At 42.4% G+C, this 21,151-nt stretch overlaps 1 protein-coding gene across 1 annotated transcript in view; it reads left to right on the forward strand.

Annotated features, from left to right (window-relative positions):
• The window catches only part of ryr3 (ryanodine receptor 3), a 423,842-nt gene that overhangs the window by 294,869 nt on the left and 107,822 nt on the right, over positions 1–21,151 (forward strand). Inside the window, exons 72-73 of the mRNA XM_068038163.1 lie at positions 11,474–11,644; positions 13,036–13,095. Coding sequence (XP_067894264.1) covers positions 11,474–11,644; positions 13,036–13,095 — 231 coding nt within the window. The remainder of the gene's footprint in view (positions 1–11,473; positions 11,645–13,035; positions 13,096–21,151) is intronic.

The following is a 21,151-nucleotide window of genomic DNA, read 5'->3' on the forward strand; positions in this document are numbered from 1 at the left end:
GTTGAGTGCCGTTCCTTCATTGTCACTGGGTCAAAATCCTGGAACTCCCTTCTTAACAGCAGCCTGGGTGTACCTACACCACATGGACTGCAGCGGTTCAAGGTGGCCACTCACCACCATCTTCTCAAGGGCACTAAACTTTAGACACTAATAGATTTCCCTCTTTTCTGTAAATTAAATACAAATATAAAATGAAAAAGAGAGACAAAATAATGATACAGAAAAAAGTATCTTACATTATACCATTAATCTTCAACAGCACCAGCCATTAACATACTGTATAACCCACCCCCCCCCCACTTTTTTTCAAGAAAAAACTTGTTTAAACAATTGCAAAACGATCTTAACATTAAAAAAATTCTACGTTTTCCTAACTCATCATAATCCAAGACAGCCTCTTCGTGGCCATCCATCAATTTCTTTGAACAAGCACCTCTCTTTGTAAAACAATCCAACAACTGATGACTTGCATCGACCCATTTTATTTTGGAAATTTTTCTTTCCAACATTTCTTTTCGACTCAAGATCAATCCTCAACCTCTTTTCCGTTACACTTTTTGTCGAATGGACATTGTCCCAGAGAGATTGGTTATCTGTGTAGCATTCCATAGGAAAATTTTTCTCCGATTGCCCCTTATGTAAGAGTGCCTTTAAAATACTTAATAAATACGTACCCATATCTATGGCTTCTATCGGTGCACGTGTCTCCGCAGCCAAGGTGCTTTTAATTGTCCTCTTTATTTTCTTCGATTCCCAGGCTAACGGACAACATTTATAATTTCTTCCCATCAAAAATATAATGAACACTGCTGCGCTCGAATAACCATTGCGTAAGGCGTCTCTAATAATGACTAATTTCATTTCTTCTGGGTCACCCAAGGCTGGAAACTTGAGTGAAGAAATTGAGTTTAGACAAATGTACAATGTCTTATTTGCTTTCAGCACTTCCCCAACAGTTGCATGTTTCAGCATGGAGCTCAATTCTAATACGTCAGAGCAAGCATCCGGCCCAGTTTGTGTGCACAGCCAGTTTAATTGCCTCTTTAACTGGCCTGCTTCTTCCTTGGTTTTGTAGAGTCTTCCTTTTGAGAGGATCTGGCCCGATTTATTGGGATCCTATTAACATTCTCTAGGTAAGACTGTTGATTTAGGGTTACCCTCAACTTAGTCTGCCTAATATTCAACCCTATATATTTAAAAGCTCTGGAAGCCTGACTTCCAATTTTAAATTCCTGTAGAATTTTATCTACCACAAACTTCTCAATGATGCACATCCTCCCCACGGAATTGTGTCTACGTGCATCAAGTAAATGTTTGCTAGTTTTTCTTCATAGTCCCAATAAAACATTGCTGAATCTGGTTTCAGCTGAATGCAACCAGCTTTTAGTAGGATGGACCTAACTGAAAAATATCACACCCTGGATGCGTTGTTTAGCCCATAAACACACTTCCATAATTTCCCTTCTATTTCCAGCTAATTTTGGTGGCTTTAAAAATACTTCCCTTTGAAATTTCTCCCCTTGCAAAAATGCTGCTTTGATGTTAATGAACTTACATTCCCATGAATGTATCACTAAAAGGGCTAGGAAAATCCTCAAACTTGCTTTTCCTGCTGTTGGGGAGTGCATTCTAACTTCTTGCTGTCCTAGTTGTTCCTCAAATCCCCGAGCTACAAGTCTGGCCTTAGCTTTATACGTACCATCGGGAAGTAAAGGCCTGCTCGGGTCTGCAAATGAGACCCGACCCGAGCCCAACAGAACCCCATCCGACCCCAAGCCCGACCCCGTCCGAGTCCTTCCATTTTTTCCCGCACCCGACCCGACCATCAGTTAACTGACTTTCTGTTTTTGACTTTGTTCCTTACCTGCACAAGCTTAAAATAACTGTAACAGACCACCTTTAAAGTCCAAAAAGTAAACATTAGAGTCACTTACCTGAGGTGGTGATAGAGCATGTCCGATCCAGCCCGACCCGACCAAAGTCTGAATGCTGGACCCGGAAGTACGACCCGAGCCCGACACATGTCGTCAGGTCCTGTCGGGTTCGGGTCAGGTAGCAGGCCTTTATCGGGAAGTACCTTCTCTGTATAGATCCAGCTATGGGACAATGCTGGTTGTCCTCTATCTGTCATCTCTCTGTATATGCCAAACTCTCTCCAACTGTCAAGCTCTTTTTGCTTTGCATCCTTTACCAACTTACCATCTAATTTGTTAGTAGCTTCTAGAGCTTCTCTATTGTAAGGGCTCCTACTTCTTGTGGCGCCCCTTGCCTGCTCTCTGGTCCTTGCTCCTGTGAAACCACGTCCCTACTGGAGTTCCTATCCCTTTCTGGACTACTACTGCTCGACCTGTCCCTCCTGCAACCAGACTTCCTTTCACAAGTACGTGACCTTTTCCTTGGACTATGATCATCTTCAGGCCCACTGTCTGAACTTACACTACGTTTTCTGGCCTTCCACATTTTCACTTCCTTCTGCCAAGCCTGTCCCTTGTCTGAAAACATTCAGCTAATGTTTATATTTCCCTTGGCCTTTGCTGCCCTTCCTGTAATGGTGGCTCCCTCCATTCACTAGTCCCTTCTGGCATGTACATCACTCTAGTCCCAAGCTTCAGTAGTTGACCTTTGGGATAAATGGCCTTACCTGGATCTTCACTATCACTTGGTCCACCTGAGTCAGCCCATTATCTGCCACAATCTGTTGCTCGTAAAGGTCTGACATATGTGCATGCGAAGTACATGGTGCATCATCAGTGTCCATCATGTGCTCAGATTCTGTCAATGTATAATCAGTGCCAATAAGCTGCGAGGAATGTACGGTTTGGTTGCCATGTTGCAAAATTACCAATTTGCCATCAGTGCCTCTAATTTTTCCTAGGCCTCTCCATTCTTTCTGCTTTTCTCTTTTGTAATACACCATATCCCCACTATCAAAATTCTTTTCTGATGGCCTGATCCAATGCCTCAAAGCTCCTGATTTTTTCGGAAACCTCCGCCTTAATAAATGCTCTTCTCCCATGCATGGCATTCAAATGTTCTGCAAAAATTGAACTAATTGTGGTCTCCTCTAAAGCCAGGGGATGATCCCACATTACAGAAGGTATTTTCAGATTCCTGCCATAAACTAATTGAGATGGGGCTGTAACCCCAACTATTTGAAGCTTTTTTCACATGTACAACCCACGCCAGAGCATTCGTCAGTTTACAATTTGGTCACCTAAAATTTTTCGGAGCATTTCGTCAATCACAGCGTGATTTCTCTCACAAATCCCATTACCAAAAGGACTTTCTGCTGCTGTGTGCATTACTACAATATTCATATTTTCACACATACTGCTGAACTCATCATTGGCAATTCTCCTGCATTGTGAATTAGAAATCTGGCCGGTGCTCCCAGTCCTGTTCCTATCAATCTTTCCATTATCTTGTCCACTATTACTTTTTTATCTTTACTATAAATTACCGTTGACAGACTGAATCTAGTCACGATGTCTATAAAGTGAAGAAGAAAAATGCTTTTGTCTTTATCCTATGCCTTCAAGTCCATCGCTACGGTTTCATTAAAGTCCCTTGCTAATGGGAGACTCACTACGGGTCGCAATAGCGTCCTTCTGATTTTTTTTTCTTACAGATATCACATTTTTCACTGATATCCTCGATAAGTTTAGTGTAGTCATCATCTATTACCCCTGCATCTTTTAACAGAATCTTCAACCTATGACTAGATGGATGTGCAGACTGTCGATGTAGTTTTGAAATAATTTGCCTTTTCTCCTTTAAATCCCTACCCGCAGATGCCAATAATACCTCTTTATCATCCTGCTTAGAGATGTTGGGTGTCGCTAAAGGAATACTATAATGTCCCAACTGTGTAAATCACAAAGCTACAGAATTCTCAAAGACCATCGCCTTATCATGTTCCATATCCAATTTCATCTGAGCCTTTTTCATAGATGGTTTACTTAACAGCAAAGGTATTTCACTGGATACTATATCTGTGCTAATAAAATGGTTTACCCTTGCTACTTTACACAGAATTACCACTCTTTTTAGTGATCGCAATGTGTTTTCATCTCAAAACCTGAAACAGGTAGAATGGAATGGCAGAGAAGGCTCGAGGAGCCAAGTCGCCTACTCCTGCTCCTAATTCGTATGTTCGTATCATATTCTTTAACCTTACTTCCATCTTCCTTACTTAAAGAATCCACTTAGCACCTTAGCCAGTCTGCTGCACATACCATGGACATACACCCACCATCTAGTACTGCGCAACTGAACGAATCTGCGACTAGGACACTCATTACTAGACTGACCAGAATAATTCCTTCTGATTGCTCAGTAGCGTCATCCTCGCCTTCTGAACCTTCCACTTCATGTGTCATCTCAAAAATCCTGTTATTCCTTTTTGGACAATGCAATGTATAATGATACCTTGAGTCACATTGGAAACACCTGTTGACCATCCCTTGGTTATACCTGAGGTTCATTCTTCTGCCATAATTGCCTAAATCCTGTCATCTGTAATAGCTGTCAAAAGGATCTCTATCCTCATTCATTTTGTTTGTGATTCTCCTTTCATACTGATGTTTGGGTCCATATTGGAATGGCCTCGAAATGCTGCTAGCATTGTATCCTCCACCTTTGTCGCCACTGAAGAGCCCATGGGCACCATGAAAGCGGCCAGAAAGGAATGTTTTCCAAAAGATTTTTTCAGGGCATCAGACATCTGATCAAAAAACGTATCTCTTTCTTTGAATCTAACTCTGATTAATACCAAGAGTCTATCCATGTTCAATATCCAGCACAGTCCAACAATTTGAAGGCAAGTACTGATTTAGGAATTTCCAAGTAGAGTCACTGCAACCTTGCATCATCCTTCTCTCTTCTTCTTTGGCCTCCTTGTCTCGAGAGACAATGGGTAAGCGCCTGGAGGTGGTCAGTGGTTTGTGAAGCAGCGCCTGGAGTGGCTATAAAGGCCAACTCTAGAGTGACAGACTCTTCCACAGGTGCTGCAGATAAAATTGGTTGTCGGGGCTGCTACACAGTTGGCTCTCTCCTTACACTTCTGTCTTATTTCCTGCCAACTGCTAAGTCTCTTCAACTCGCCACTCTTTAGCCCCGCCTTTAAGGCTGTCCGCCAGCTCTGGCGATCACTGGCAACTGACTCCCACGACTTGTGTAAAATGTCACAGGACTTCATGTCGCATTTGCAGACGTCCTGAAAGCAGAGACATGGACGGCCGGTGGGTCTGATACCAGTGATGAGCTCGCTGTACAATGTGTCCTTGGGGATCCTGCCATCCTCCATGCGGCTCACATGGCCAAGCCATCTCAAGTGCCGCTGGCTCAGTAGGGTGTATATGCTGGGGATGTTGGCCGCCTTGAGGACTTCTGTGTTGGAGATACGGTCCTGCTACCTGATGCCAAGGATTCTCCGTAGGCAGCAAAGATGGAATGAATTGAGACGTCGCTCTTGGTTGACATACGTTGTCTAGGCCTCGCTGCCGTAGAGCAAGGTACTGAGGACACAGGCTTGATACACTCGGACTTTTGTGTTCCGTGTCAGTGCGCCATTTTCCCACACCCTCTTGGCCAGTCTGGACATAGCAGTGGAAGCCTTTCCCATGCGCTTGTTGATTTCTGCATTGAGAGACAGGTTATTGGTGATAGTTGAGCCTAGGTAGGTGAACTCTTGAACCACTTCCAGAGCGTGGTCGCCGATATTGATAGATGGGGCATTTCTGATGTCCTGATGGTTAGGCCTTGTATATAATCAGTTGCATATAACCTTGCATATAATCAGTTAAACTCCATAATATATTCTTCTATGGAAGAACCGTCCATTTTTCTAAATTTATTAAAGTCCACCATGCATCATAAGCATTCAATAAGTCATCTTTCATATAAATTTTATCCATAAATTTTAATATATTAATCAAACCTTCCTCATTATCCAAATGATGAGCCTCTAGCTCCGAGAACACTTTTTCCCTGATCTTTCTTCTGATGGGAAGTGAAAGTTCAAGGCCCATTCCTTGCTTCCTTTTTGGTAAAGAAGTAACCTGTGTCCATAGATCAACTTCATTCTTCCATTGATCGTAAGGTTTGGCTTTGCAATACAGCCGTGGAAAATCATATCCTGAAACATTACACCTGGTTTCAGTCATCTTTCTTCAAAAACAAAATACTCCAATTACAGCTTTCTCAAAAAAAAACTCCAATTCTAATCTCCTGTCTGAAAACAAATCTTAGTCTCCAATTTTCACTTTCAGGCAACCATCCTCTGCTACCAATGTTAGAGAAACTTCCAAGCCTGTTGTGAAGAAGACACTGAGACTAGGATGCTTTGGTGAAGACTGTTTATTCCTTGCCACAGAGCTTACTTCTCCACTCCTAACAACACCCAGCCAGTGCTGGCTTTTCTTTCTGGCTGCGTTTACAGACAACGCAACCACTAGGTGGCGTAGTACTTGCACATGTGCAAATGCATCCTCATGCACTAAATGTCACTGTCTGTGACATTTTTGGCAGCTGCCAGTAGCAAAGATGGCGTTTCTCAGTTTATCACAAAAACAAAAATAAATAAAACCAAAATGGCCACTTCTGGTCCCCACTCCTGCTCCCCACAATGAGTTGTTTAATGAAATTTATTGACCGTTATTTCAGGACACAAATCAGAATTTTAAACCAGTGAGCATTTTAAAAAGAGATTTTTAACATTTTAAAAGTTGGAACTGATAGATCTGGGAGCTCGTGTTCAGCATGAACACTGACAGAGAGCTGCTTCTGTGTTGTAATAAGAGCCAAATCAACAACTTTGATCCAGCATCACTTCAGTGAGCTTTATGTTTAGACCTGTACCGATATAAAACAACTAGTTTGGTTTTTCACCTAGTTGTTGTTTTGTAAACCTAAATACAATGGACATTTTGTTTTAATATGAGAATTTTAAATAGATCTGGCTGGAAATGGAATCCTTGGGTCATTACTGAGTCCGCGAAACACTCTGGGACCTCTCCAATCTCTACCAGACCAAGAGAGCAGCTCCAGGGTAGCTGCATGTGTGGGATTTGTGTGCAATTCAACAGAATCCATGGCCTCGCCCCTTCTTCTCTCTCGGCTGCTCGCTCCCCTGCTCCCTCCTGCTTGCAGTCTCCCTCCCCTCCCCTGCTAACTTGTCACTCTCTCTCTTCCACGCTACCCCCGTGCAGGGAAAAAAGGCTGTGATGGCGGGGCCAATTAGTGGGAAGGAGCGGGGACCAGGAGCAGGGCCCAGGAGCGTGAGGGAGCGGGGACCAGAAGCGGGAGGGAGAAGGGACCAGTAGCGGGAGCAGGGATCAGGGCCCAGTAGCGGGAGGGAGCCGAATGGAGAGAAGTGGCGAGGCTAGGAGTGATGAGCGACAAACGATGTTTCATGCGCATGCTGACGTAGGCTGCGCATGTGCAGCACCATACTGGCCGCAACAGTCTGTTCTGCGCATGTGCGAATTTGGGAGTGCTCCAATGACGTCGGCAGGGAGGAACTGTGTTGTCAGGAGTCACTTTGGACTGTCAGGTGGCGCAGTGGTTAGCACTGCAGCCTCAGAGCTCCAGGGACCCGGGTTCGATTCTGGGTACTGCCTGTGCGGAGTTTGTAAGTTCTCCCTGTGACCGCGTGGGTTTCTGCTGGGTGCTCCGGTTTCCTCCCACAGCCAAAGACTTGCAGGTTGATAGGTAAATTGGCCATTGTAAATTGCCCCTAGTGTAAGTAGGTGATAGGGAATATGGGATTACTGCAGGGTTAGTATAAATGGGTGGTTGTTGGTCGGCACAGACTTGGTGGGCCGAAGGGCCTGTTTCAGTGCTGTATCTCTAAATAAAAAGATATACATCTGAGTACAATTACCGAATCAACACTCAACACCTGTTCACCCTATTACCTTCAACTGCAAGGTACTAAACCTACATTAACAGAACTTTAAACACTAACATGGACTCCCTCAGTATCTGTGTTGTTTTAGCTAAACTAAGTGTTGGTCCCTTAGAGGATGAGACTTTATGAGAATTAATAATGGGAAATAAGGAAATGGCAGTCTTTGAACAAGTATTTTACATCAATCTTTATAGTAGAAGACATTAAAAGCATCCCAACAATAGTAGAAAATCAAGAGGCAAAAGGGAGGGAGGGACTTAAAACAATCATAATCACTGGAAAAAAGTACTAGGAATACTAATGTTGACAAGTCCCCTGGACCAGATGGCCTGCATTCTAGCATCTTAGAAGAAGTGGCTGCAAAGATAGTGGATACCTTGGTTGTAATCTTCCAAAATCCCCTAGATTCTGGAAAGGTCCCAGCGGATTGGAAAACTGAAACAGTAATGTCTCTATTCCAGTAAGGAGGAAACTATAGGGCATTTAGCCTAACATCTGTCATTGGGAAAATGCTAGAATTCATTATTAAGGAAGTAGTAGCAGGGCATTTAGAAAACCATTATACAATCAGACAGACTCAATATGGTTTTATGAAAGGGAGATCATGTATAACAAATTTATTAGAGTTCTTTGAGGATGTAACAATCAACAATAAACGGAAACCAGTGGATGTAGTGTATTTGGATTTCCAAAATAGAGACTCCAAAAATGGAGGAGAAAGGTGCCACATAAAAAGTTACTACACACAAGCTTATGGTTTTGTGGATAATATTTAGCATGAATAGAGGATTGGCTAACTAACAGGAAACACTGAGTCGGGATAAATAGGACATTTTCAGGTTAGCAAATTGTAGCTAGTGAAGTGCCATAGGGATCAGTACTGGTGCCTCAACTCTTTACAATCTACATTAATGACTTGGATGAATGGACTGACTGTATTGTAGCCAAATTTGCTGACAATACAAATATAGGTTGGAAAGCAAGTCATGAGGAGGACAGAAAGAGTCTACAAAGGGATATAGATAGGTTAAGTGAGTGAGCACAATTTGGCAGATGGAGTATAATGTGGGAAAATGTGAGGTTATCCACTTTAGCGGCATGAGTAGAAAAGCAGAATATTATTTAAACAGAGAGGCACTGACTCAGAAAGCTGCAGTGCAGAGGGATCGGGGTGTCCTTGTACATGAATCTCAAAACGTTGGAGTGCAGGTACAGCAAGTAATTAGGAAGGCAAATGGAATGTTGGCTTTTATTGCAAGAAGGGTGGAGTACTGCAGCAGGGAAATCTTGCTATAATTGTACAGGGCATTGGTGATACCACACCTGGAGTATGATGTACAGTTTTGGTCACCTTATTTAAGGAGGGATCTACTTGCATTGGAGGCATTTCAGAGAAGGTTCACCAGGTTGATTCCTGGGATGAAGGGGTTGCCTTATGGGGAATGTTTGAGCAGGTTGGGCCGATACTCATTGGAGTTTGTAAGAATGAGAGGTGATTTTATTGAACATATAAGATTCTGAGCTGGCTTGACAGGGTAGATGCTGAGAAGATGTTTCCCCTCATGGGGGAATCTAGAACTAGGGAGCACAATTTCAAAATAAGGGTCTCCCATTTAAGACAGAGATGAGAAGGAATTTCTTCTCTCAGAGTCATTCATCTTGGGAATTTTATTCACCAGAGAGCAGCGGAAACTGGATCGTTGAATATATTCAAGGATGAACTGAATAGATTTTTGATCTACAAGGGAGTCAAGGGTTATGGGGGGGCAGGCAGGAAGATGGACTTAAGGCCACAATCAGATCAGCCATGATCTTATTGAATGGAGGAGCAGGCTCGAGGGGCCACATGACCTACTCCTGCTTCTGTTTTTTATGTTCCTAGGTTCTTCTTTTTCTTCATGCAAACAAGTTATGATGATCTGGAATGCACTGCCTGAAAGGGTGATGGAAACAGTTTCAACAGAATTTTCAAAAGGGAATTGGATAAATGCTTGAAGGAAAAATAATGCAGGGCTATGGGAAAAGAACAGGGGACTGGGACTAGTTGGATAGCTCTACCAAAGAGCTGGCACAGGCACAAGGGGCAGAATGGTCGCCTTCTAAGCTGTATCATTCTATGATTTATTTTGCAGCATGTTGCAGTTCAGAGGCATGCAGATAAGTTTTGTCCAGAAAGCACTTTATTGTGTCAAATTAACTTTTGTTCAAGCACTGTTCCAGACATGGCAGCCATACTTATTTTTATTTTGTTGAGGAATACCGCAATTGGGCTTGTTTATATATAGAAGTGTTGTCAATGCTCAGCTGCAGCGTGCTGACCTAGAACAAGTGTAAACAGCTGATAGAGACTGAGATAAGTTGAGAGTTAGTAATATTAAGATAAAAGCTAGTGTGCATCTAACCTACCATAAGCGCAGCTTACCAATACATTCCATTTGTATTAACATCTTTGTGTTATTTGCACTGGTGTGTAACATTTATACCTGTTTGAAGCTATGTAGTTCCATAGATCATATTCATGATCCTATTGTGTATGTGTGACAGCAATATCAATGTTGTTTCTAGCTGAATGAAAATCAGATTGAAAAAATTAGCTTAATTTGTTTTTTTTAATGAACTAGCTAATGGCCACTGTGTGATTGATATTTTACTCCGTTCATATAAAGGACATGCATAATTCTTTTGCAGCGATCCTTGTGAGTGATACTGTCAGTCGTACAGTCTGCGCAGTTTCTCAATTACTGCGATCAGTTCCCTTTTATTAGATTAAAGTGGTTGTGCTGTCAGTTTATTCTGGCTTGCAAACCCAAAATTCCTCTTTACATAACATTCAAACAGCATCAATTAAATTACATCAGCCAGTGAAGTAAAGAGGTGACTTTTTTTCACCTCCCTCCGTCAAAGAGGACATTTTGTTTGTCACAGTGTATTCTGATAATTACGCTGATGCAATCTACATATAAAAGCTTTCACATTGAGGCTGATCTTTTGAAGTCTCCCAAAACATTGGTGTAAAATAAGGCTTCATCTTGATAGCTCAATGGCTCAATACATTGTATGTTATGGGACTGATCCATGCAGTCCAAGAAAGTTTCAGGTTTGGTTTATGGCCTGCACTGATTTAGCTGATCTCAACAGTTAACATTTGGGGCACTACAATCAGGTTAGGGAGGGGGTGAAACCAGCCAGGCAATCCTGTTCACAATCCCAGTGACCTCTGGTGTAAGTTGTACATTTGAATATCAAATAAGAATTAGTTAAACTTTAATGCCCTTTTAATCAAGTAGCTTGCCAGCATTCGCTGTCTGAATATCTGAGTATGGCTACTCCATTGAGGTCCTGAAAGACTATTGCTGCTTGTGGATCCATATGTTAGCATGACCCACCATTTTCAGGAGAGGATCTTGGTTTCTTGTTCTGTCAATACAGTACTCCTATTTCCCTAACACATTACAAACTAAATAACCTGGCACCTTTAAGTTCTGAATTTTTGAATAAAATTATGCTGATCAATAATACTAATGCCAAACAGCTCATTGTCATGCACAATTTAATTTATTTTAGGCTGAAGGGCAAGGCCAGGAAAGAAAAAAAATAAAGCGCAGAGGTGACTATTACTCAATACACACCTCCCTGATTGTGGCTGCTCTTAAAAAGTTGCTTCCTATTGCTTTAAATATGTGCACTGCAGGAGATCAAGAATTAATCTCATTGGCCAAACACAGATATAATCTGGTAAGAATCCAATTTTCATCTTGACTATTGTGCCTTCCAAACTTTATTTACTTTGCATCAGTTTAAACAATCAGTAGAATCAGCAAGGTCGACAGAATATCAAACTTGCATCTAATTTTTTTGGGCATTCTGCTTTAGTTTATTTTTATCAAAGTTAAATACTGTTTTTTTTTCCTCCTTGTACTCAGAATCAATACCAAATATCTTTAGGACAGGATTGATTATAATTTCATCTCATTTAAACAATTTGCCTTAGTTCACACCATCACTTTAATTGTTATTTTCTGAGCTTGGACCTCTTATGCTAGGTATGGGCTGCATTTTACATGTCTGCCGCTGAAATCAACGGTGGATGTAAACTATGGGCGGACTGCACGTCGTGGAGCTGCCGCGATATTAAACGCGATGGCTCATTTAAATGGCCGGGACGGTCTGCTCCCCCCGATGACATGGAGGGGTCGGGCAGTCCGTCCCTGGCAATGGTGTCAGCAGCCTTTACACAGGCGCTGACGCCATTTTTAAAGGGCTTCGATCCCTTCCATTTAATTATAATATTTAACGATATAGTGACGTAAAATTGTTTTTAAAAAATTAAATAAATGTTTCTAGCCCATCTCCCACCACTCCCACAATAAGCACAGGATTCATACCTTGTTCTCTCCCCGCCCCAAAATACTGACCTTGTGCACCCGACTTTGCCCCCACTCCCAAAGTTCATAATCTATGCACTTTACCCTTTTCCACCATCCCCTACACTAATTGGGTGAGTTTGATCCCACTCCCCTCACCCCCACACTGAAAAACTTGCCTGCTTTCCTCCCCCCCACCCCCAGTGTTCTGCCTCGGATCCCCAGACGGGGATCTGAAGGCACGGGAGTACTGGCCATTGGCAGCAATATCGCTATGGAGCAGACAGCGGGAGCAGGTAAGTAAATAATTCATTTATTTAAATAAATTTAAATATTGAGATGGGGCTCCTGTCGCCGGGGGGCGGGGGGGCCACCACGAGGCCTTGCTGCCACCAGCAATATCGAGCCAAGCTTTCACGGTGCCAAGACCCGTGGCGGGCCTCTTACGGAGGCATTTTTTGCCCTTCCCACCCACTTCCCCCCCCCCCCCCCCACCCCCCCCAATGTCAGGGGCTGTAAAATTCACCTCATAGAGGTAGGTTCCTACACTTAATATGTTATAGTACACCATTTGTACACTGAGATTTTTTTTTTGCCCATAGGTATATTTGTTGGTGCCCTTTCACAAATATGAGAACATAATTTAATACTTTTAAATGTATATTTTCATTTTAAACCGTTCAATTCCCTTGAGGTACTGTAGTATTATGTTAGAATTTTTGTAGTATAATGTTCCTTATAGTTGTGTTATTCTATCAACAGAAAGACACAGATGAAGAAGTTAAAGAATTCCTTACAAATAACATGCATTTAAAGGATAAGGTAATGTTAAAGTATACATATCTCTGAGGATTTGGTGATACCCAGCCTTGTTTTTTACATAAATAGTTTTATGTCATTTCCAGTTCTGTTGAAAGGTCTCACCTAAAATGTTAGTCATTATTCACTTTCAAGATACTCCATGATTCTTCTGTGTGTTCTCGACATTTGCTTTTATTATTTCATCTCTATTTTTTTTGTTACTTAACCTATGTTGGCCAGTTTTTCCTTCATATTAAAGCAGTTAATACTCTCCCATAGAAGAGGCGACGTGGAGTTCTTCGCATCGCTTTTTCCGGGCGTTGAGACCCCTGTCGCCAGGATAAAATCCCAGCCTTAATGTCAACCTAACTGGTGTTCTCTTCAAAGAAAAAGGAGTCATGCTTGAATTCTCCATCAATTGCTTTGCTACTATTAGGACTTTCTCCAAAAAACCTCTACGTTAACAGCACAAAGGCAGTTTTCACAAACAGACCAACTCTTCTGTGAACTGAAACCCCTACTCTTATACTTGTATTCCCAAAAATCCTCACTTGTTCAGGCTAGGGACAAGGTTGAGGCAAATTCTTGCCCCACTTTTGATAGTATAATTACACTCAAAAAGTAGATTGCAAACTTGAAAGAAAGTAGAAATGGGATAGCGGGGAAGACTAATTGCTATGGAAGAGGTATACATGGTACTGTGCAGGCACAAACAGGATGACAGTCTCCAGGAAACACATAAGCCTCAGGCATGGGACCACAACAGGACAGGAAGAAAAGCAACAAGCCTGATGGATGGGCAACATCCCATCTATAGATAGCATAGTTAGCTCTCTGAATGTCAAGAATCTGAATCACCCACCAGTAAACCAAATGATAATCCTGATTTACTTCACATTGGAGCAGGAAAATGAGTCATTTCTGCAGGAGTTACACCTCATCACTTCAGATCAGAGCACACTAAACAGTGGCAGCTACAAATCATCCATGAGCAGAGGAGTGGGCGTATTGATTATCACCCTTGAATGACTATCCCTATAGAGAATGGCTGCTGTATCCTGAAAAGGGATTGAACCGAGAGAGTATGTCACAGTTTTAATGTACATAATCAGATTATTGACTTCCCTGCGTCAACATTCTTCTCACTTGTCCCACACCTTGAAGTCACAGTAACCATGCGAGGAGCTTTAAACTCTACTTTTTTTATATTCAACTAAATTTGTTCCCAGCAGACGCTGAGCACCCGCACAAGCTGCTAGAACAATCGAAGGATATATAATGGCCTAGGCCTGATAGATGTATGGTGAATCAAGCATCCCACAAAGAAGGGAGTTGCCTTCTGTTAAAACCAATGCAAAATGCAACCTGGAATGGAATGCTCCTTTCAGAAGCAGGCACACCTGCCTTGAGCCAATGGCTATTGAATCGGGTTCATTGCCATCTCTGATCATGCAGCAGAGATTCTCAAACTTACTAACCTACCATGCCACCACTGGTTCCGTTGTATAAACTCAGCACTCCCTGATGAAGTTGAATTCATGGCCTTTTTGTGAGTGCAGCTGCCATGATGCATAGAAGATAGCCTCAATACTTTCCAAAATTATTTTGGGAAAGGTTCTCTACAAGGGTTATATCATTATATTCTCTGATGCTGAAGATTGTAAACTTTTTTTGGTTGTTAAGGGAAAGTCTGACAAACTTGTTTGAATCTTTTGCGGTGGTAACAAGGAGGGTCGATAAGGGTAGCATTTTTGATGTAGTCTATATATATTTTAGCAAGGCTTTTGACAAGGTTGCACATGGCCAACTAGTCAGAAAAGTAAAAGGATATGAGATCCAAGTGAAAGTGGCAAGTAGGATCCAAAATTGGCTCAGTGGCAGGAAGCAAAGAGTAATGGTCAACAGCTGTTTGTTTGACTGAAAGGCTGTTCCCAGTTGTGTGCCACAGGGCTCAGTACTGGGTCCTTTGCTGTTCGTCGTATATCAATGAGTTAGACTTACATGTAGGGGGCATGATTAAGAAGTTGCAAATGATAGAAAAATTGGCCGTGTGGTTAATAATGAAGAAGAATGCTGTAGACTGCGGATGATATCAATGGACTGGTCAGGTGAGCGGCAAAGTGGCAATTGGAATTCAGTCTGGAGGACTGTGTGGTAATGCATTTGTTGTGGGGAGGGGCGGAGGGGGCAACTAAAGCAAGGGAATACTCAATAAATGGTAGAATACTGAGAAATGTAAAGGAACAAAGGGACCTTGCTGTGCATGTCAACAGATCCCTGAAGGTAGCAGGACAGGTAATAAAGGTGATTAAGGTGATTAGGAAGGCATACAGGATACTTGCCTTTATTAGCTGAGCCATAAGATATAAGAGCAGATAAGTTATGTTAGAACAGTATAAAACAGTAGTTAGGCTGCAGCTAGTGTACTGCATACAGTTCTGGTCACCAGATTACAGGAAGAATTTTATCACACTAGAGAGGATACAGATGAGATTTATGAAGATGTTGCCAGGAATGTAGAATTGTGGCTATGAGAAAAGATTGGGTAGGCTGGGGTTATTTTATTTGTAACAGAGGAGGCTGAGGGGAGATTTAATTGAGGCGTTTAAAATTATGAGGGGCCTAGATAGAGTGGATAGGAAGGATCGATTACCCTTAGCAGAGAGGTCAATAATCAGGGGGCATAGATTTAAAGTAATTAAAGGATTAGAGGGGAGTTGAGGGGAATTGTTTCACCCACAAAGTGCTGAGGGTCTGAAACTCACTGCCTGAAAGGGCTGTAGAGGCAGAAATCCTCATCCCATTGAAGAAGTGCTATAACCTACACGGGTACGGACTAAACGCTGGAAAATATGATTAGACTCGATAGCTGTTCTTCAACCGGCACAGACATGATGGGCCAAATGGCCTCCTTCTGTGCTGTAAATTTCTATGATTCAATGAATCCATAGAGAGCTGGAGCAAAGAGTAATGTCAGTAGAAACTTGACACAAAAGACACTTTGATAGCGGCCAGAGGTGAACTGAGCAGCTGGTTAATTGCAGGAATAGAAAACCTCCTCCAGCATATCCAGGCTAAATATTACGAGCAGGGAACAAGCCAGGAAATCGCCTATCATGCTCAGTCACATCATTTAGGAAAACAGAGGGCCCAATGACTTGACATCACCAAAATTAGCTGGGAATTTGTGGATTTCTAGATCTCACTATGCACCTAAGAGCCTCTGGACTCCCCACAGGAATCACCTCATCACCTTGTAATTAGTTTCATAGCCCTGGTGGTCTCAGATTGACAAATTGCTTGTTTTAATATTACCAAAAGATAGCTCAAATTTTCTTTGACAGTGTCTCAGAAGAAGGGGAATTAGCACAGTTGTTTCTCACAGTAAATTTAGGTGGCAGAAATTCAGATAGAGCTGTCCAAGACTATGACGGGCTTAGATAAGTTAAACAATGGAAAACTGTTCCCATTGACTGATGGTACAAGGATTAGAGGAAACCGATTGAAAGTTTTGGGCAAGCGATGCAGGGGGAATATTAGGAAGAACTTTATTACCCAGCGATTGGTAATGACCTGGAACTCGCTGCCCACGAGGTTGGTGGAAGCAGAGACAATGATTTCAAAAGGAAATTTGATAGGCACATGAAGGAAATAAATTTGCAGGTCTAGGGGAATTGAGCAGGGGAGTGGGACTGACTGGATAGCTCCATGGAGAGCTGGCATGGACTCGATGTGCTGAATGGTCCCTTCTGTGCTGTAAATGACTCTGTGACTCTAAAACAACATGTGCCTACACAAGTAGAGTTGTCAAACAAACATATATGGTATAAATAGTTCTAAAGAGTTCTTGCAATTGAATGAAATAGCATGACTCCTTCCCGAGAAACCTGTTGATCTTCTCTGAATACTTTAGCTGACCTGTCATGTAGAAATTTATATTTGCCCAGACATTAATAAGGACCCTGTTGGACTGAAGGATACTAATAGGTCTGTATTCAATAGACAATAGTATAAGAAACTAGAACAACCTTCAAATATATATTGATGTTAATAACATACAATGGTGGGATGCACATTATCTGTAGTCTGCAGAAATTTTGTAAAACGACTGGCGTGCAGGTTTTTGCACATTGCACCTATCAGCCAACATCACAGAACCCTCCCTCACTACCCTTGGGTATGCCCTGTCCCACCAGCAGGATCAAACCACCAGTATACAGTTGGATGGAAGTGGCCAAGTGAGTCCTCAGCATTGACTCCTGACCCCACAAAGTTTTATTGCATCAGGGCAGGCATGGGCAAGGAAACCTCTTGCTGATTACCGCTTACCACCCTTGCTTAGCTGATGAATCAGTACTCCTCCATGTTGAACTCCACTTAGAAGAAGCACTGAGGTTGCAAGGGCACAAAATTGTGGGTGGTGATGTTAATGTCCATCGACCAAGACTGGTTCGGTAGCACTACCACTGACTGATCTGGCCAAGTCCTGAAGGACACAGCTGCCAGACTGGGCTGGTGGCAGGTGGTGAGGGAACCAACACAAGGAGAAAATCTTGACTTCGTCCTCACCAGTCTGCCTGTCGCATCTGTCAATAACAATATTGTAGGAGTGACCACCAAACAGTCCTCATAGAGACTAAGCTCTGTCTTCACTCTGAAGACACCCTCCATCATGTTTGTTTAATGGGATAGATTCAGAACAGATCTAGCTGTTCAAAACTGGGCCTCCATCAGGTGCTGTGGGCCATCAGCAGCAGCAGAATTGTATTCCACCACAATCTGTAACCTCATGGCCTGGCATATCCCCCACTCGACCATTACCATTAAACCAGATGCCAAATGTTGGTTCAATGAAGAATATGTAACAACATGCCAGGAGCAGCAGCAGGCATACCAAAAATGAGGTGCCAACCTGGTAAAGCTACAACACAGGACTACATGCATGCTAAACTATGGGAGCAGCATGCTATATACTGAGCTAAGTGATTCCATAAACAACAGAACAAATCAAAGCTCTGCAGTCCTGCCACATCCAGTCGTGAATGGTGGTGGACAATTAAACAACTGATGGGAGGAAGAAGCTCCATGAACATGACATCCTCAATGATGGGGAAGCCCAGCAGGTCAGTGCAAAAGACAAGGCTGAAGCATTTGCATCCAGCTTCAGCCAGAAGTGCCAAGTGGATGATCTCTCTCTGCCTCCTCCTGAGGTCCCCAGCATCACAGATGTCTGTCATCAGCCAATTTGACCCGCTCCACGTGATATCAATGGATGGCTGAGCACACTGAATACAGCAAAGGCTAAGGACCCCAGCAGCTTTCCAGATGTAATGCTGAAGACTTGTGTACCTTAACTAGCAGCCCCTCTAACCAAGCTGATCCAGTACAGCTACAACACTGGCATCAACTCGACAGTGTGAAAAATTGCCAAGGTATGCCCATTCCAGAAAAAGCAGGACAAATCCAATCCACTATTCCATCAGTCTACTCTCAATCATCAGCAAAGTGATGGAAGGTGTCACTGACAGTACTATCAAGCAGTATTTACTCACCAATAACCTGCTCACCAATACTCAGTTTGGGTTCTGCCAGGGCCACTCAGCTCTAGACATCATTACAGCCTTGGTCCAATCATTGATAAAAGGACTGAATTCAGAGGTGAAATGATGGTGACTGCCCTTGACAACAAGGCAGCATTTGACTGAGTGTGGCACCAAGGAGCCCTAATAAAACTCAAGTCAATGGAGATCATAGGTAAAACTCTCCATTGGCTGGAGTCCTACCTCGCATGATGGAAGATGATCATCTAATCCCCAGAACATCACTACAGGAGTTCCTCAGGGCAGTGTCCTAGGCCCAACCATATTCAGTTATTTCATCAATAACTTTACCTCCAGCAGAAGATCAGACATGGGGATGTTCACTGATGATTGCTCTGTGTTCAGTCCATTCACAGTTCATCAGATAATGAAGCAGTCCATGCTTACATGTAGCAAGACCTGGACAACATCCAGGCTTGGGCTAATTAGTGGCAAATAACATTCGTACCAGTCAATGACCATCTCCGTCTGCATCTAATCACCTCCCCTTGACATTTAATGGCATTACCATTGTCAAATCCTTCAACATCAACAAGTTGGGATCACCATTGGACAGAGATTTAATTGGACTAGCACATTGAGTACTGTGTACAGTTTTGGTCTCCCTACCTAAGGAAAGATATAATTGCCTTAAAGAGAGTGCAACCAATGTTCACTAGATTGATTCTTGGGATGAGGGGATTGTCCAATGAGGAGGGATTGAGTAGATTATGTTTATATTCCCTAGAATTTAGAAGGATGAGAGGTGATCTTATTGAAATATTTAAAATTCTTAAGGGGCTTGACAGGGTAGATGCTAGGAAAATGTTTCCCCTGGCTATGGAGTCAAGAACTAGAGGCCACAGTCACAGAATAAGGGGATGGTCTTTTTGAACTGAGATGAGGAGAAATTTCTTCACTCAAAGGGTTGCGAATCTTTGGCATTCTCTACCCCAGAGAACTGTGGAGGCTATTCAAGTATATTTTGAGTATATTCAAGACAGAGATTTTTAGATACTAAGGGAATAGAGGGATATAGGGACAGTGGAGGTGCAGGAAGGTGGAGTTACAAACATACGAACTAGGAGCAGGAGTAGGCTATCCGGCCCTTTGAGCCTGCTCCACCATTCTATAAAATCATGGCTGATCTGTTTATTGACACAACTCCCCTTTCCTGCCTACCCCCGATACCCTTTGATGCCCTTATTTGTCAAGAACCTGTCTATCTCTACCTCCATCACTCTCTGGGGAAGAGAGTTCCACAGACTCACGACCTCTGAGAGAAAAAAATTCTCATCTCTGCCTTAAATGGGAGACTCCTTATTTTTAAACTGTGCCCCCTTGTTTTAGTCTCTCCCACAAGGGGAAACATCCACCCTGTCAAGTCCCCTCAAGATCTTATGTTTCAATAAGATCACCTCTGTATATCCTTCTAAAATCCAATGAATACATATCCAACCTGTCCAACCTTTCCTCATAAGATAACCCTCTCATCCCAGAAATCAGTCAAGTGAACCTTCTCTGAACTGCCTCCAATGCAATTATATCCTTTCTTAAGTAAGGAGACCAAAACTGTACATAGTACTCGAGATGTGGTCTCATCAGTGCCCTATACAACAGTAGCAAAACATCTCTGCTTTTATATTCAATTCCCCTTGCAATCAACGACAACCTTGCATTTGCCTTCTTAATCACCTGCTGTACCTACATACTAACCTTTTGTGTTATGTATACTAGGACACCCAGATCCTTCTGCATCTCGGAGTTCTGCAATCTCTCTCTATTTAAATAATAAGTTGCTTTTCTATTTTTCTGGCCAAAGTGGACAAGTTCATACTTTCCCACATTATACTCCATCTGCCAAATCTTTGCCCACTCATTTAACCTATCTATATCCCTTTGCAGACTACTTATGTCATTTTCACAACATACTCTCCTATCTATCTTTGAGTCTTCAGTAAATTTAGCAACCATACATTCTGTCCCTTTATCCAAATCATTAATATAGATTGTAAATAGTTGAGGCGCCAACACTGATCCCTGTGGCACTCCACTAGTTACAACTTGCCAAACTGAAAACAACCCAGTTATGTCTACTGTCTGTTTCTTGTTAGCTAACCAAACCTCTATCCACGCTAATATGTTACCCCATATACCATGGGCTTTTATTTTGTGGAATAACCTTTGATATGGCACCTTGTCAAATGCCTTCTGGAAATCCACAGGTTCCTGTTTATCCACATTTACTTGTTACTTCCTCAAAGAACTCTAATAAATTAGTTTAACACAAGTTGAGGTAGGAGATCAGCTATGATCTTGTTGAATGTCCAAGAAGGCTCAAAGGGCAAATTTCTTATGTTCTTATATCTTGAAGTACTGTGTTGCAAGAGAAGGTCAGAAGCCAGTATTCTGTGGTGAGTGACTCACTTGACACTCCTGACACCAAAAAGCCTTTCCACCAGATACAAAACTCAAGTCAGGAATGTGATGGAATACAT

This window comes from Heterodontus francisci, chromosome 9, assembly GCF_036365525.1.
Source record: "Heterodontus francisci isolate sHetFra1 chromosome 9, sHetFra1.hap1, whole genome shotgun sequence".
Lineage (NCBI taxonomy): Eukaryota > Metazoa > Chordata > Chondrichthyes > Heterodontiformes > Heterodontidae > Heterodontus > Heterodontus francisci.